General features: G+C 42.3%; 1 protein-coding gene across 1 annotated transcript in view; it reads right to left on the bottom strand.

Moving 5' to 3' along the window:
* BAHD1 (bromo adjacent homology domain containing 1) overlaps positions 1–16,246 on the bottom strand; it is a 109,039-nt gene that overhangs the window by 50,515 nt on the left and 42,278 nt on the right. Inside the window, exon 2 of the mRNA XM_040333325.1 lies at positions 4,316–5,940. Coding sequence (XP_040189259.1) covers positions 4,316–5,828 — 1,513 coding nt within the window. The 5' untranslated portion in view covers positions 5,829–5,940. The remainder of the gene's footprint in view (positions 1–4,315; positions 5,941–16,246) is intronic.

Raw genomic sequence — 16,246 nt, 5'->3', positions numbered from 1 at the left:
CAACGATGCCGTCGCCCGCAGGTCATGTTCCCATCAGCTGTTGGGTGCTGCTGCCATTGCAGGTAAGGGTACTTGGCAGTGTAGCCTTTCGGCTTCACACTGGAAACCCTACTGTGCATGCGTGAGGCCCGCTCCTCTCTCCTACTGGCCCGGCGGCCAGGGGAGGGAGGAGAGATCCCCACAGTGACGTCTTGGGCTGCGGCCTGGACTCCTGGAAGTGGGAAAGGAGTCCCCCCCGAAAGGGAGTGTTTATTTTTGTTTGTTTTTAAGAACAGAGATAGAGATAGATAGATAGATAGATAGATAGATAGATAGATAGATAGATAGATAGATAGATAGGAAGCAAATATTAGGGTTGTCCCGATACCAGTATCGGGACCGATACTGAGCATTTGTGGGAGATCCGATACTACCTGCCGCATACCGCAACGCTGCCGCCTAGTTAATCAGCGTGCGGGGAACATTACAGCTTTCATTTGAATAGCTGTGTGTACCCGCCGCGTATAGACACTCCCCCTTGCTCAGGATTGGACGGGTGATCTGTCTATCAAAGTGCAGATCACCCGTCCAATCCCGAGCAAGGGGGAGTGTCTATATGCGGCGGGGAACACACAGCTATTCAAATGAAAGCTGTAAATCTCAAAAAAAAAAAAAAGGAGGAGTTCGAACTGCTTGAATTTTTTGGATGAAAACCGCGTGCAGTAATCGTGATGCTTTACGGACCCAAATCGAATAGTGGACAGGATAATCGTAAGGCCAGTGAAGATGCGCACCCCTAACGTACAAATATAGCAGCAGCTGGCGGGAAGAACAATTCCTATATTCTCTAGGTGGGGGGGACGGGACGGGACAGTAGTTTGAGGGTAGGGGCGGAGGACACTGACTAGGTTTTATGTTACGCCCTAAATATGGGGATTTCACTTAAAAAAAAAAAAAAAAGGGAATTTTTAAATGTTTTTTTTGTTTAAATTGTATATTATAGCAAAAAGTAGAAAATAGTGTTTTTTTCAAAATTGTCGCTCTATTTTTGTTTTTTAGCACAAAAAATAAAAACCGTAGAGGTGATCAACTACCACCAAAAGAAAGCTCTATTTGTGGGAAAAAAAATAAAAAGCCAATTTTGTTTGGGAGCCACGTCGCACGACCGCGCAATTGTCAGTTAAAGCGACGCAGCGCCGAATCGCAAAAAGGGGCAAGGTCCTTAACCACTTAACCCCAGGACCATATTGCTGGTCAAAGACCAGAGCACTTTTTGCGATTTGGCACTGCGTCGCTTTAACTGACAATTGCGCGATGTGGCTCCCAAACAAAATTGGCGTCCTTTTATCCCCACAAATAGATCTTTCTTTTGGTGGTATTTGATCACCTCTGTGGTTTTTAGTTTTTGCGCTATAAACAAAAATAGAGCGACAATTTAAAAAAAAAAAAAAAAAAGGAGAATATTTTTTAACTTTTTGCTGTAATAAATATCCCCCAAAAATATATTAAAATATACGTATTCTTCTACATATTTTTCGTAAAATTGATTGGTTTGCGCAAAAGTTATAGCGTTTACAAAATAGGGGATAGTTTTATGGCATTTTTATTAATATTTTATTTTTTACTAGCAATGGCGGCGATCAGCGATTTTTTTTCAGTACTGCGACATTATGGCGGACACTTTTGACACATTTTTGGGACCATTGGCATTTTTATAGCGATCAGTGCTATAAAAATGCATTGGATTACTGTAAAAATGAGTTTGGTGGTCTCAGCCCGGCTCCCGGTGGGTGTGCTATGCGAGGTAAGCCTGCGTTAGTACGCCCACCCCGCCTCCCACAAAAAAACACCACACTTACACGCACTCGAAATTGGGTTAACATGCACGCACTTTGACCACGCGGTCTCTAAAAAGAGAGGCGAAGGACTAACGGGGCTGGTTGAGCGGGCTAGTCCCTCTGCCCCGTTGGGCTTCAAAGCGGAGCAGGTAGGGCGGGCTGTGTGGGAGGACCCCCTCACACACCCGCCATTGCTACCCAGGGCATGGAGAAAGGTGGCAGATTGCCTCTGGGGGAGGCCTGCCTACTCCCAACTCCTGCAGTCCGGCTCCTCTCTCGAGTACACGCACAAAAATACACTTTCAAAGAAGAAAAAAAAAACACTAGGGGGCGCGGAAGGGGGTTAAGTATGTTCCCTGGGTGTGTTCTAACTGTAGGGGGGGGGGTGGCTAGGGGAAACGACTGATCGCTGTTCATACATTGTATGAACAGACGGTCAGGCATTTCTCCCCTGACAGGACCGGGAGCTGTGTGTTTACACACACAGCTCCGGTCCTCGCTCTGTAACGAGCAATCGCGGGTGCCCGGCGGCGACTGTGCCCGCCGCACACCTGTCCCATTGCAGAGATTTCCCTTCACTTCCTGCCCCATAGCCAAACTGGAAGTGAGAGAAAATCTATGCAAATTAAGGGAATCTATTGCCCGGCCCCCCAGGCCCTAAGAACTAGTGTCCTCACTCGAAAATGTCAGGGCGGTTATTAAACAGAAAGGCCTGACAGGAAGGGGTGTGTCATATTTAAATTAGGGGGTCACGAGTTTAGTCAGGCCTAGGGCAGCACAAAATACACTACTCCTGTGAGCTACATGTAAACAGCTGCTAATTGCATGAACTGATCATTCCAGCAGCAAGAATCTGGCAATTCTTGCCGCAGCAATCTGGCAGCGGCATGATTCAAACGGCCGTGTGAAAAAGGCCTTAGAGAAACTGGCATTTTTTTGGGGACCAATTCAAGACCTGAAAGATCTTAGCCTTACCCTCCTTTCTTTCCTGAGAGATTTACTCTAGTTTCCGGTCTGGTTGATAATGATTTAACCAAACACGAGATGTAATCCTTTCCTGCTCTATCCAAAACTTAGAAAAACTTTCAAATAAAAAAAAATAAAAAAAATAAAAAAAAAACATGAATATTGAGATTATACATTCGGAACACAGAATGTTGATTTTACATATATTTAATTTGTTTGGAAATTTCGCTTTTAGTGATAGACTGACATTACCATATTTCTCAAAATGATGGTTGCCACTGCACAGAATGTCCATGAGAAGTGAATTTAGATGCTGGGAAGTCTCTCTAATGAATGGTATGTGCAGCAGTACAATGTGTACAATCATATTACAAAGGAGTGCAACAAAACAAATGCCTGGGATCATTTTAAACTCAAGAGCAGCTGAAACGGGAAAATAAAAACTGCAAGCAAAAGGCACAGAAAATCAAGTATTTTAAAATGTTAACTTGCAGTGTTTTTGCTTTATTTAATAAAACATTTTTCCAGCTGCAATGTGTCCTTGAACTTGCTAGAAAATGTGACTACTCCAAGAAGAGACGTTTCTGGGGGAGCAGCAAAGGGGAAGACTATAGAGACACTTGTGTGATGGCTCCGAGTCTGCTGGCATTCTATCCAATATGGGGGAACCCAGCAGCAGTCGTGGGACTCTTGGAGGTCTACACCAAGCATGCTTTTACAGGCAAATATTATTAAAAGCACATACAACCTTACGGGAAGATCATTGTTTAAATTAAATTGCCTGTTGACTGGGGCTCTAAGCCAAAGATCTTAATGGAGACACATGATTGGTCGCAAATACCACCTCCCACTATTGCAGCTTTTACTGCAAACACAATGAGATAACTGAAGCTGGGTGCACACAGGTTGAAATTTGGATGATTTAGCAGGGACTGGCCAAAATTTCAATCTGTGTGTAGCCCTATTCGTAACGATCAGCTTCTATTGAGTAGGACTGCTGGAAAAGCTTGTTCGATCAGCAGCTGCAGCGCCGATCACTGTATTCTGACATCGAGCAGGCCCCATTGTCAGAATACAGAATAGGTGGGGGTGGGGATTTCTGCACCCACCTTGCTTGTGTGTTCTTTTCATACAAGCCACAGGCTGAAAAATAAATAAAAAGCTGCGTGTACCCGGCATAAAAACACATTCTTTGCTCTCCACAGATTTGTCAGTGCTACTCTATCCATAACCAAAAGTAGAGTAGAAATTCTAAGTCCTTTAATAAAACGTACAGAACACAAGTGCAATCACATAGAGACATGACAAATAGGAAGTCTTGGTTTTTCATAGACGCCCTAAATACATTTTGCAGTACCCAAATGGTTGTATATGTATACCATAACAAAAGCTGGAGATATTCCCCTAAATATGACACCTAAGCCAAGTCACTCTTATAAACCAATGTGCCATTTGTTATAAAAAGACCAAACATTTAATCAATATACGGAAAAAAAAGACATCACAGAAAACGTTTTAAAATAAGCACATACCTGCTGTTAAAGGCTTTTTGTATGGATAGCCATTATGTCCTGTGTGGGTGTTGAAAACCCTGCCAAAAGGCAGCCGTACTACTCCACAAAGGCTATCTGTATTAGTCCCAGTGTCTTCTCCATAGGAAAAGCGAGAGTTGCACCATGGAAGATGCTCAAACATTGCACTGGGGTGTAAAGAGCTCTGTGACACCAAGAGTTCTTCGCAGTGCTCTGGCTGTGACAACACTTCGTCTTTAGGGTACGTGGAAAAATCCGAATACCCATTATAAGGTAATCCACTTTGGCCATAAGAAACGTAGGTTCCATCCAATGAAGAAGCCAAATCCGGTGAGCCATAAAAGCAGACACAATCTGTGTGGCTACCTGGAACTGGTAAGCGATGAAGTTGCTGTACTGGAAAAGAAGGCTGCTGGAAGTCTTGTTTGGGAGTGGGAGACTTTTCACCTGGCCTTCCATACTCAGGCTTCATGGAAGCTTGTCCTCCCATTAATAAAGGCAGTCTGTGGTACAAAGGTACTGAGCCATCGTGGCAGCTGGAAGACTGTTCCACATGAACACTCTCCTTTTTACCCAATGACCTTGTAGACTCTCGAAGCTCTGGTTTAAGAAATCCAGTCTGATTAGACCCCCCTTGCAAGCTATGGTGGTCTTCTGTCTTCCTATGTGGTAAGTCTTTCTTAGGCTTGACACAATTCTTTTTGTGAGACCTTTTTGATTTCAACTTGGACTTTGAGCAACTGCTGGAAGAATGTCCATTGTCTCCACAGGACTTGCTCCTTTGTTTCAAAGGATAACCTTTTTCATGTGTTAGCTTCAAAAAAGCCACCGCGTTCAAACTTGCCAGTCTCTTTGGAGCAGGAGAATAAGATACTTCATGATCTTCTCTCTTTAAAGTATCATCACATACATTGTCCGATGGTGCCGACCTGTTACGGGCCAAACATCTCGGTTTGCTTTTTTTACCAAGAGGTGCATTGTCTGCCCTTTTTGGGGAAGTCCAGTGTACAGTGGCTTTGCAGTTCTCACCAGGTTTGTTTAGATTTTTGTTAACTTTCCTGGAAGAATTATTCCTAATATCCCTCTCAAAAAGTAAATTATTTACTGCTTCAGCATTGAGAGAAGCTATCCGTCGTTTGCGGGGTTCTTGGAAGTCCATTTTGGAAATAGATCCAGCAGATAGCCCCGTGAAAAGTTTTTCTTTTGGACTTATCCTTCGAGAGTCTGAGGGCAAACCAGTATGAACCTTAAGAGTTCCAAATTCATCCACCCAGCAAGAAATATTTGGTGCTGTTCCACCCTGACTGTCCATCATACGAGAGCCAGTCACATCCTCCAGCCTGGTGAGAACAACACTGCAGGTTTTCTTTTTCATGTTGGGCGAGAGCTGCCCATGAAGGTGGTATGACTTTCTAGAGTCCTGGTTGAGTATTCCTCTATTCTGAATACGTCCATGGCAGTTTAAATCCTTCAAAAAGGTTTGCCCTTTGCAACCCGTCTGTGTTCTATCCATTGTGAAGCTATACAAGTCTTACACTTTGGTCTTAAGTAGCAACACAGCGTTTTTGTTAAACTTCATAGAAACGATAATGCTCCTGTTTAAGCATGGTGGCCACTGCGTGTACCTGCAAAGAAAAACAGGTAAAACAGGTTAAATTCCATCCAAACAAAAAATGCAAATAAAATGCTTAGATAAATGCCATTTTTTTACCATTTCTTTAAGAACCGTGACATTTAAAAAAAAAAAGAAAAAAAAAAAACATTTTAAGAAAGGAATCCGCTTAATGCATGAACATGTATAAATCGTTAAGGTTTTAAAAACCTTGTTCCAGTGTATAAATTGCCATTATGTACATAGCTGCAGTCATATCTGGCCATTACATATGCAGACTTTGCTTCCTGCTTACTAATGTCATGAGATGACCCCCCCACTCCTACAGCTGTTAGCAGGCCAGAATTATTATTTTTTGTGGTCAGTCAAATCACCTGCCACCCTGCCTGTTCCAATGCTTGTTTCCTCTCTGATGGTGGCCAACAGGGTCTGCCTGTCCATATATTCTTCAAAATAGGCAATGCATTTACAAATCCAATAAATAAAACACTAAACAGCTAGCAAGTAAAAATCTTAATATAAAGTAACTGAATGTGGATAGAAGCCTTTCCAAGGCAGAATGGGTCGCCCACCTACAGGACATTAGTAAGAAATGAATGTTCTGTAGTGCGAGAAGGTTAAAGGGTTACATCCAAGGAGGGGTGTCAGGGTCCACTCACCTAAAAGTATCAACCTATAACCTTAGGGTCTATGAATACCCAGTATGAGTCGTGTACTTTACAAATCTAGATAAAAACATTACTTTCAGGTCCTACAATAATATAAATCAATACGTTTAAAACGCACTATAGCTTCTCTTTAGATGAACACCAGAGCATATTTTAAACAGGTATCTGCCATGTTAAAAACACTAGTATTCTATTGCAACAACATGCAAAATCAAGATGCACTCCAGTCTAGATCAATAAATACCAAAAAAAAAAAAAATGTAAAAGAAAGAAAAATAAATGAATGAATAGATCAGTGGAGTTGAGTGTTTCGTCTCTAACTTTACTGCCTAATGAATGAGTATGACAAAAGCATAAAAAGCAACGCATGTACAAAAACATTTCAATAATGACCCAAAAACTCTACGCAGAATGCTTTGGGTTCTGAAAAAGTATCACCATTGGTATTAGATGCCTAAAAGGTATCCCATCACGTTAGTACTTTGTGGTCTGTCCAGTTCATCTAGCAGTTATAACGTGGTGTAACTCCGTGTTGACTATCTCTGTACGTGTGTGTGTGTGTGTGTGTGTGTGTGTGTGTGTGTGTGTGTGTGTGTGTGTGTGTGTGTGTGTGTGTTTGCTGGTCTGCGGTAGCTGCTATCAATGCTACAGTTCCACCAGTCCTTCTCCTCCTCCATGTTGTGAATTCCCTGGAAAGTCAGCGTGACTAATCAGAGAATCACAGGGCATTCTATACACAGCCTGCTATCCCAACCTTTATCTCCAGTCACAAAATCTTGGTCCTCTATCACCGTGTGTCCTGTCATTTTGTGCCTGACCATTGTATGTCAGCAGTACAATACTACACAATAGTGACATTCTAGTATACACCAGGTATCCTGGAGTAAGGTCCATCAGCTGCGTAGTAATCAAATATGCACATCTAGTGCCAAATATTTGGGAAAGCCGTGTCAACCAAGAACTAATATCACAATTTAGATAACAAAACATGAGATCGTTATCGAGCCGATTAAAATAAGTTTAGGTTTACTCTGCTGATAAGTGACACATTTCTGCATGACAAAGGCCACCGCTGTGCCTTAATGATATATGGGACACACAGAATAGATGATCACCTCTGCCAATGTACAAGGTCAGCCAAGTGGCAGCAATGTCTGGCAAACAGTACAGTCTAATGTTTAAGAAGTCCTGAGCTAGGATAAGCAGAACATCTTCTTGTATATGGACACCAAGTCCTGAGCTAAGATAAGGAGTACATCTCAGGCTTAATGTACACGGGACGTCTTTACAACCTCTCCTGAACGATTTAACTTGACAGATACTAACACACGTTTAAAACGTCCGTTTTGCCGCATTTAGAAGTGTTTCTTTTTAAAATAGACAAAAACGCCTGTAAACGAGACGCGGCTAAGCGCAGGTTACTGCTTTTGCATGTGAAATGCCTCTGAACTCTTTTTTTACTTTCCCCCAAAAAAATAACAAAAGCCCCTAAACTCAACTGCCTAGAAATGACCCTGTGTACATGAACTGATAAGATAACAGAGGAGAGTTCCGGAAAAACTTCTCCTAAACGTCCGTTTACCAGCAGCAGTGTACATGAGGCCTTAGGCTGCATTCACACCTAGGCGTTTTCACACCAGACGCCCGCCGCTATTGTAGCCTGCAATACGCTGGAGGGGCGATTTTACATTGTCGGCTATGGAGATGGTTCACATCTCCACGCCGAACAACGAAACACCTGAAGCTCAAAACAAGTCCCGGACCTTTTTTTCAGGAGGCTTACGGCGTTCGGCCATAGCCGACAATGTTGATCACCCCCTCCTGTGTATGTTACCGCAACGTATTTTACCGCGTTTTGTCGCGGCAAATCACGGTAAAATGCGCTGCGTTCAGGTGTGAATGCAGCCTTATAGTAGATGGGTCCAACATCCTAAACCAAGACAAGCAGCACATTTTAATTGTATTTGGGCAGCTAGTCCTAAACAAAAAGACAAGCAACGCATCTTATTGTATATGGGAACCAAGTCCTAAACAAAGACAAGCAACGCATCTTATTGTATATGGGAACCAAGTCCTAAACAAAGACAAGCAACGCATCTTATTGTATATGGGAACCAAGTCCTAAACAAAGACAAGCAGCATATTTTATTGTATATGGGAACCAAGTCTTGAACTAGGACAAGCAGCATATTTTATTGTATATGGGCTCCAAGTCCTGAGCTACGACAAGCATCACATCTTATTGTATCCAGGCGCTATATGTCCAATGCTCATTAAATATGACAGAAGTCTACCAAGACTACGATGTGAAGAGGACAGGATTCAGTACCAATATCAGATCTGTTAGGGTCAGCAATCACTGTAAATAAAGAAAAAGAAAGAAAGAAAGGGAACAAAAACGGATGTGCAGTGCCTTGAAAAAGTATCTGCTCTCCAAAAAGACGGAGGTCCCGCAAAAAAAGATATATTAACCACTTGACCACTGGGCACGTAAACCCACTTAATAACCAGACCAATTTTCAGCTTTCGGTGCTCTCACAATTTGAATGACAATTACTCAGTCATACAACATTGTACCCAAATGAAATTTTCGTCCTTTTTTTCACACAAATAGAGCTTTCTTTTGGTGGTATTTAATCACCATTGGGTTTTTTATTTTTTGCGCTATAAGAGAAAAAAAGACTGAAAATTCTGTAAAAAAAAAATAATTTTTCTTTGTTTCTGTTATAAAATTTGGCAAATTTAGTATTTTTTCTTCATTCTTTTGCATAAATGTGAAAGATGAAGTTACGCCGAGTAAATAGATACCCAACATGTCACCCTTCAAAATTGCACACGCTCGTGGAATGGCGCCAAACTTCGCTACTTAAAAATCCCCATAGACGACGTTGCAGGGTATTGTGGGGTATTGCGGAGTATTGCGGAGTATTTTGGGGCATTGCGGAGTATGGGGGCATTGCAGAGTATTGCACAGGGAGGGATGGATGGCTGGATCTGTGACTGCATGTGTCACAGATCCAGCCCGCAGCAGCAGCTGCTGCTTCCGCTCTCTCCCCTCTCACACTGTACCGTTCGGTACAGAGAGGAGAGGGAGGAACCGGCGTCATCACATGACGCCGGTTTGTTTACTAGTGATCGCTCCGTCATTGGACGGAGCGATCATGTGGTAAACCGCCGCTATCAGCGTCGATTTACCGTGATCCGTGATTAGCCGGGTCCGGAGGACCCGGCGGTCACGGAGATTCCCGTGTGCGCGCCCCACAGGGCGCGCGATTCTGGGAGGACGTACATTGACGCCCTGCCAGAGTTAAGCAACCGCCTTGTAGATGTATTTCGTCTATAGGGCGGTTGTTAAGTGGTTAAAAGCCAGCAGCTACAAATACTGAGGCTGCTGACTTAACAAAATGGACACTTACCGGTCCAGCGCACCTGCCAATTTCGGCAGCAGAAGACGAGCAATTGCTCGTCTCTCTGCTGCCCCCACTGCCATCCTCGGTGAGGGAATCAGGAAGTGAAGCCTTGCAGCTTCACTGCCCGGTCCCCTACTGCACATGCGCGAGTAGCACGGCGCTTTCCCGGTGGTCCCCGCTGTATCCTGGGACCAGTGTGTTTCCCAGAAGGCAGTGGCGGAGGGGGAGGGGGGAGTGGAATGACTGGGAGTCTCTCCCTGGAAGTGGGCGCAAATACCCGTTTTAGGCTGCGCAATCTAAACGGTCCCTCGTGTTTTCCATCTCCCAGAAGACAGCAGGGGGGGGGGGGCGGCAGAAAGTGGCAAAGATTGTCTGCAGATATCTATGCCCGGAAGTGGGTAAATATACCTGTATTATACAGGCATCTGCACCCCCTCCCTTGAAAGGTGCCAAATGTGACACCGGAGGAGGGTAGGGTTCCGAAAAGCGGAAGTTAAATTTTTGGGTGGAACTCCGCTTTGAGGAGCACAATTTAACGATACTTGAACAAAAAAGAGCTGCATGGTTGAGCTGCCAGAAGGAAGCCTTTACTGCGCCAATGGCAAAAGAAAAGCCCAATCAGGCATGTCAAGGTGTTGGTGGGCATATTATAATAACCAGGCTTTTTTGTGGCACTTTTACAGTAAAGGCTTCTTTCTGGCAACTTGGCCATGCAGCTCTTTTTGGAGAGCAGCCTATATTTCTCATGAGGTTACCTGTAGCTTTTCTTTGCATCTCCAACAATTCCTGTGGCAGTTGTGGCTGAAATCTTTCTTGATCTACCTGACCTTGGCTTGGCATCAACAGATCCCCAAATTTTCCACTTCTTATTAAAATTATTTAACTGTACCGACTAGAGCTGCACAATAATTTGTTAAAAAAAGTTGCGCTCTCGATTCAGCCCCCTCACAATCTCTATTGCAGAGTTTTCCCGATTCTTTCATGTAACAAGTGTAGAGACTTCTCTGCTCTCTCTGGCAGACTGCCAAGATTTTAACAACATTGTCTGTGCTTGTAGATAAGTAGAAACATTGTAATTCGTCCTTCTTAGATCAAAGGGATAAAACTGCTGTGTGTCAATGCAGGAAGTTTAACCACTTAAAGTCTAAACCTTTTTCTGACACTTGTTTCTTACAAAGTTAAAATCTGAATTTTTACTGAAAATGACTTGGAACCCCCAAACATATATTTTTTAGCAGAGACCCTAGGGAATAAAATTGAGATTGTTGCACTGTATTTGTGGTCTTTGAAATGCAATTTTTTGGTGCGATAAGTCAAATTTTCAATATAAATGGCAAAAATGTTGCCAGGGTGTGCAAACTTTTGATCACAACTCTACACATAGAGATAGAGATATATATCTATTAGTATCCAACAAGACTAGGTTTACATTTTAAAGCTGAATCAATGCCACTTATGTCCACTAGAGGTCATACGACAACTTCTCAAGTAGTGGCAGCCCTGAGTAAATACCATGATAATTTCTTCAAGAACTTCAACAAATATTCTGTGTTTTTTTATGACACAAAATATGTGATGACATAAGGGAATCTGCCATGAATCCAACACTTGTATTAGAATGTCGAACTAGATGACAACCTTTACCAGTCTTAGAAGCCACCAACTAGCCCACCACTTAAGAGGCAACCCAGATCCCTGCATTACATGCACTCCTGAGCAGAACACATTCACTGTTCATAGAGATTAAACTCTAAGAGCATTTTGTTAGCCCAAAGAGGTCATTTGTCTTACTAAATTGTTTTAGGATGTAAATTCTATACAGTTTGTGTGATTTTAAAGGGCAAGTTCACCTTTGTACACCCCCCCCCCCCCTCTAAATTCCAGCTCCCTTATGCATCAATATTGTGCACTTTTTTTGCAAAAATATTAAAGCTTTCCATTAAATCTACAGTCACTTACTTTTCTTGTCCAAATCCACGTTTCCAGACATTTCCATTAGTAATACCTTTCTTCCTTACAGACTCTGTAGGTCATGACACAGGAAGGAGTTGACCAGCTGACCTCATTAGCACACACCCTCCCACTCCCTGCTGCACGTTTTTTTAAATTAAATCAGTGATCACCCTTCTCACCAAATACACTTTAAATAACTAAATCAGATTGTATAGTGTATGGCCATCGTTCTACAAGTACATAGGAGGGAGAGGACCAAAACAGGGTTCACAACTCTGCATTGCAGAAACTCGAATTCCCAAATGCGTTTTTTTCTTTAGCGAGTGGGGAGAGGCGTTTTGAAACATTTTCACTCATCACACGTAGGGCAGCCCATCCACCTGAATGGTCTGCCCTACACACAGCAAATCGCCCCAAAGAAGTTTCAATTTTTTTTTTCTTAAGAGTGTAGCTTGGTGCGTTTTTTGGCAATTATGTACAATAAAGCGCATGTGGTAAAACATGTAAAGAAAAAGAGTCCTTGGTGCAAAGTCCTGTAAGCTAGGTGAGCTTATAACATGAGTTTACAGTTTGTAAAAACCGGGCAGCCATGCAGAGGGAGCTGAAGCGACACTCGGGTGCATATGATGAAAGAAACAATCAAGGAGGAGCAGGCGCCATTGGTTAAACTGTACAGCTATTTATTTATATTTAGAGATAGAAATAAAAGTACTCACATGGATTTGTGAAGTTTCAGGCATGTAGTTTGTTGTCCTGTGATTTCGTCAGGGCCCAACCGATAGATTTGAGTGTCCTTGGGTCTCTGTCACAGCGCTGGTATTTGGCTGTGTTGCTGGTGTAGTCTTGCTGGGTCCATGCGCTTGGTTGTGAGCGCATAGATGTGCCACAGAAGCCGCCGGAGCTTCTCTGCTGTCTCCGGTCGATGACGTCATCATTCCCCCCGCAACCATAGCATCCACAAGCGTGCGCTTCAACGTGCGCTTCAGCGGCTTCTGTGGCACATCTATGCGCCCACATCCTCACAACCAAGCGCATGGACCCAGCAAGACTACACCAGCAACACAGCCAAATACCAGCGCTGTGACAGAGACCCAAGGACACTCAAATCTATCGGTTGGGCCCTGACGAAATCACAGGACAACAAACTACATGCCTGAAACGTCACAAATCCATGTGAGTACTTTTATTTCTATCTCTAAATATAAATAAATAGCTGTACAGTTTAACCAATGGCGCCTGCTCCTCCTTGATTGTTTCTTTCATCATGGTGCGTTTTTTGGTGCAGCGCATTTCTGAAATGCAAGTAAATGCACAGATGTGAATGGAGTCTCATTGTCCTTGTGTTATCACACCAATTTCAGGCCCCATTTACATCTACCATAGTGGGAGCGCATGTTTTGCGTCTTGTTTTTCCTGTGACGCATAGGGCAGCCTGTTGATTTCAATTGGCTGAACTACATAGGGCACTACAGCGTTTTGTGGGTTGCGTGTCTTTTACTGTGCATTTTGCCCCTTTTTTTTTTTTTTGACATGGCAAAAATGTGCGCTTGCTTCTGTGTTTGGTGTGCCATTTTAATTAATGGCACTGAAAGCAAAACTAGTACTTTTAGGTGTATAAAGATGGCCACACACTATACAATCTGATTGTATGTTGTGTATTAAGAGAGAATGGTGATCACCGATTGCATTTCATTAAAAAAAAAGTACACCTGGGAATGGATGGGTGGGTGATGCTAATGAGGTTAGCTGGTCAACTCCTTCCTGTGTCACGACCTGTAGTCTGATCAGGAAGAAAAGATATTACAAATGGAAACGTGGATTACAACAAGAAAAGTAAGCGACTGTAGATTTAATGGAAAGCTTTTATTTTTTAGCAAAAATAAGTACATGAATGCTATATTGGTGCATAGGGGAGCTGAAATAAAAATAAAAAAGGTGAACTAATCCTTTAATCCCTTGCCAAACGCCCGCTGTCAAACAACGGCGGAATGGCTCCCCCGCACGAATCGCCATAGCTGTACCGCGGGCGCTTTAGTGGACCGCGTCACTGAGGAGCCGATGCACGTGCCCGCGATGTCTGCCGAGCACCCGCCAACACGCCTGACAGAGTAAACACAAATCCACGTTCTGGCAGGGGAGAGGAGGACAGATCGTATGCACCTAGTATATAGGAACAATTGGTCTCCTCCCCCAGACAGTAACATCCCCTCTACAGTTAGAACACACTAAGGAACACATTTAACCTCTTGATAGCCCCCTAGTGTTAACCACATCCCTGCCACTGACATTTATACAGTAATCGGCTTTTTTTTTTAGCTCTGATCACTGTATAAATGTCAAAGTCAAGAAAAAAAAGTCAAAAGTGTCTGATATGTCTGCCGCAATCTCGATGAAATTTTTTTTATATATATATATATATATATATATATATATATATATATATATATATATATATATATATATATATATATATATATATATATATATATATATATATATATATATATATATATATATATATATATATATATATATATATATATATATATATATATATATATTAGTGCTGTCAAACGATTAAAATTTTTAATCGCGATTAAATCGCATTAATGTCATAGTTAACTCACGATTAATCTATCTAATTTATGACGAATTTCCCCACAAATATCGCACAATTCTGCAAGTGATTATAATTTATTATCGCTGTTTTCTAGCTGATCTAAAACCATTTTTGACATAAAGGGACACTTTTGGACAATCTACAGTTTTTCAGGCAGAAAGAACAGTTTTTATTTTATAAAAGAACATGTAGGGCACTGGGCAGACCACTAGGGACAAGGGGGGTGTGTATTTTTTACATACAGTACTGTAATCTATAAGATTACAGTATACTGTGTGTATTGTGTGAGTTTACTTTTTTAAATTTGGCGCCGTTCTCCGCTCCCGTGCGTCGTAACGTCGCAGGGAACGGAGCTCGGCAGCACACAGGCACTGTGAATCGAGCGAGGAGGACCCGCCAAGCAAGGAGGACCCGCCGAGCAAGGAGGACCCGCCAAGCAAGGAGGACCCGCCAAGCAAGGAGGACCCGCCAAGCAAGGAGGACCCGCCAAGCAAGGAGGACCCGCCAAGCAAGGAGGACCCGCCAAGCAAGGAGGACCCGCCAAGCAAGGAGGACCCGCTCGATCACACAGCGGGGTGGCATCGCTGGATCCAGGGACAAGGTGAGTAACTTGCCTGTGAATCCAGCGAGAAGGTAAGCCGCGCCACACTCTGCATGTCCACCCCGAGGGCTCCTGCGTTAATCGCGCGATAAAAATATTGACAGCGTTAACATGGGTTTGCGTTAACGCCGTTAATATCGCGTTTAACGCACAGCCCTTTGTGTGTATATATATATATATATATATATATATATATATATATATATATATATACACACACACACACACACACACACACACACACACACACACACACACACACACACACACATATATATATATATATATATATATATATATATACACACACACACACACACACACACACACACACACACACACACACACACACACACACACACACACATATATATATATACACACATATATACACACACACACACACCCTATTTTGTAGGCGTTATAACTTTTGCGCAAACCAATCAATATACGCTTATTGCGATTTTTACCAAAAATATGTAGAACAATACATATATGCTTAATCTGAGCAAGATTAATAATAATAATAATAATAATAAAGACATCTAAAAGCACTACAGCCAAGATATGGACCATCATTTTAATGATAATACACTACATTTGCCTATGGGTTTAGATGCACTATAAGTGGGTCATTACATGCCTGTCTCATCAGCAATAAGACGCAATGCATTAGGTCGGTTTCAGTATACATGACCAAGTCACATGATTTTCATTTTTGTGTGTCTACAACACTGATCTAATGATCTGAAGGTGGCGCTGTTGGGATTGCAGGATGTGGAGATCAATGGGCAAAAGATAAAAACATTTCAAAGCAGATAGTTCAGGTAACACCTAATCAAAGTTTTTTTTTTTTTTTTTTAAGACGTCCATAAGCACTGTATAAAATATTTCACAACATATTTTAATAGCTTACATAAATTACAATAGGATCCTTGTGAGCCAATTGTTGGCATGCTCGTTTTCAGCAAAACTAATACACGTCAAAGGCAATTTAGAAATGCAGTTTCAAAACTGAACTCCAGGTATGATCAATATATTAAAAAGAGAAGTAGGTTTTTGTTTTT

The sequence above is a fragment of the Rana temporaria genome, chromosome 13, assembly GCF_905171775.1.
Source record: "Rana temporaria chromosome 13, aRanTem1.1, whole genome shotgun sequence".
In the NCBI taxonomy this organism is placed as follows: Eukaryota; Metazoa; Chordata; class Amphibia; order Anura; family Ranidae; genus Rana; species Rana temporaria.
The sequence above is the reverse complement of the archived record's forward strand: the minus strand, read 5'-3'. Positions and strand labels throughout refer to the sequence as shown.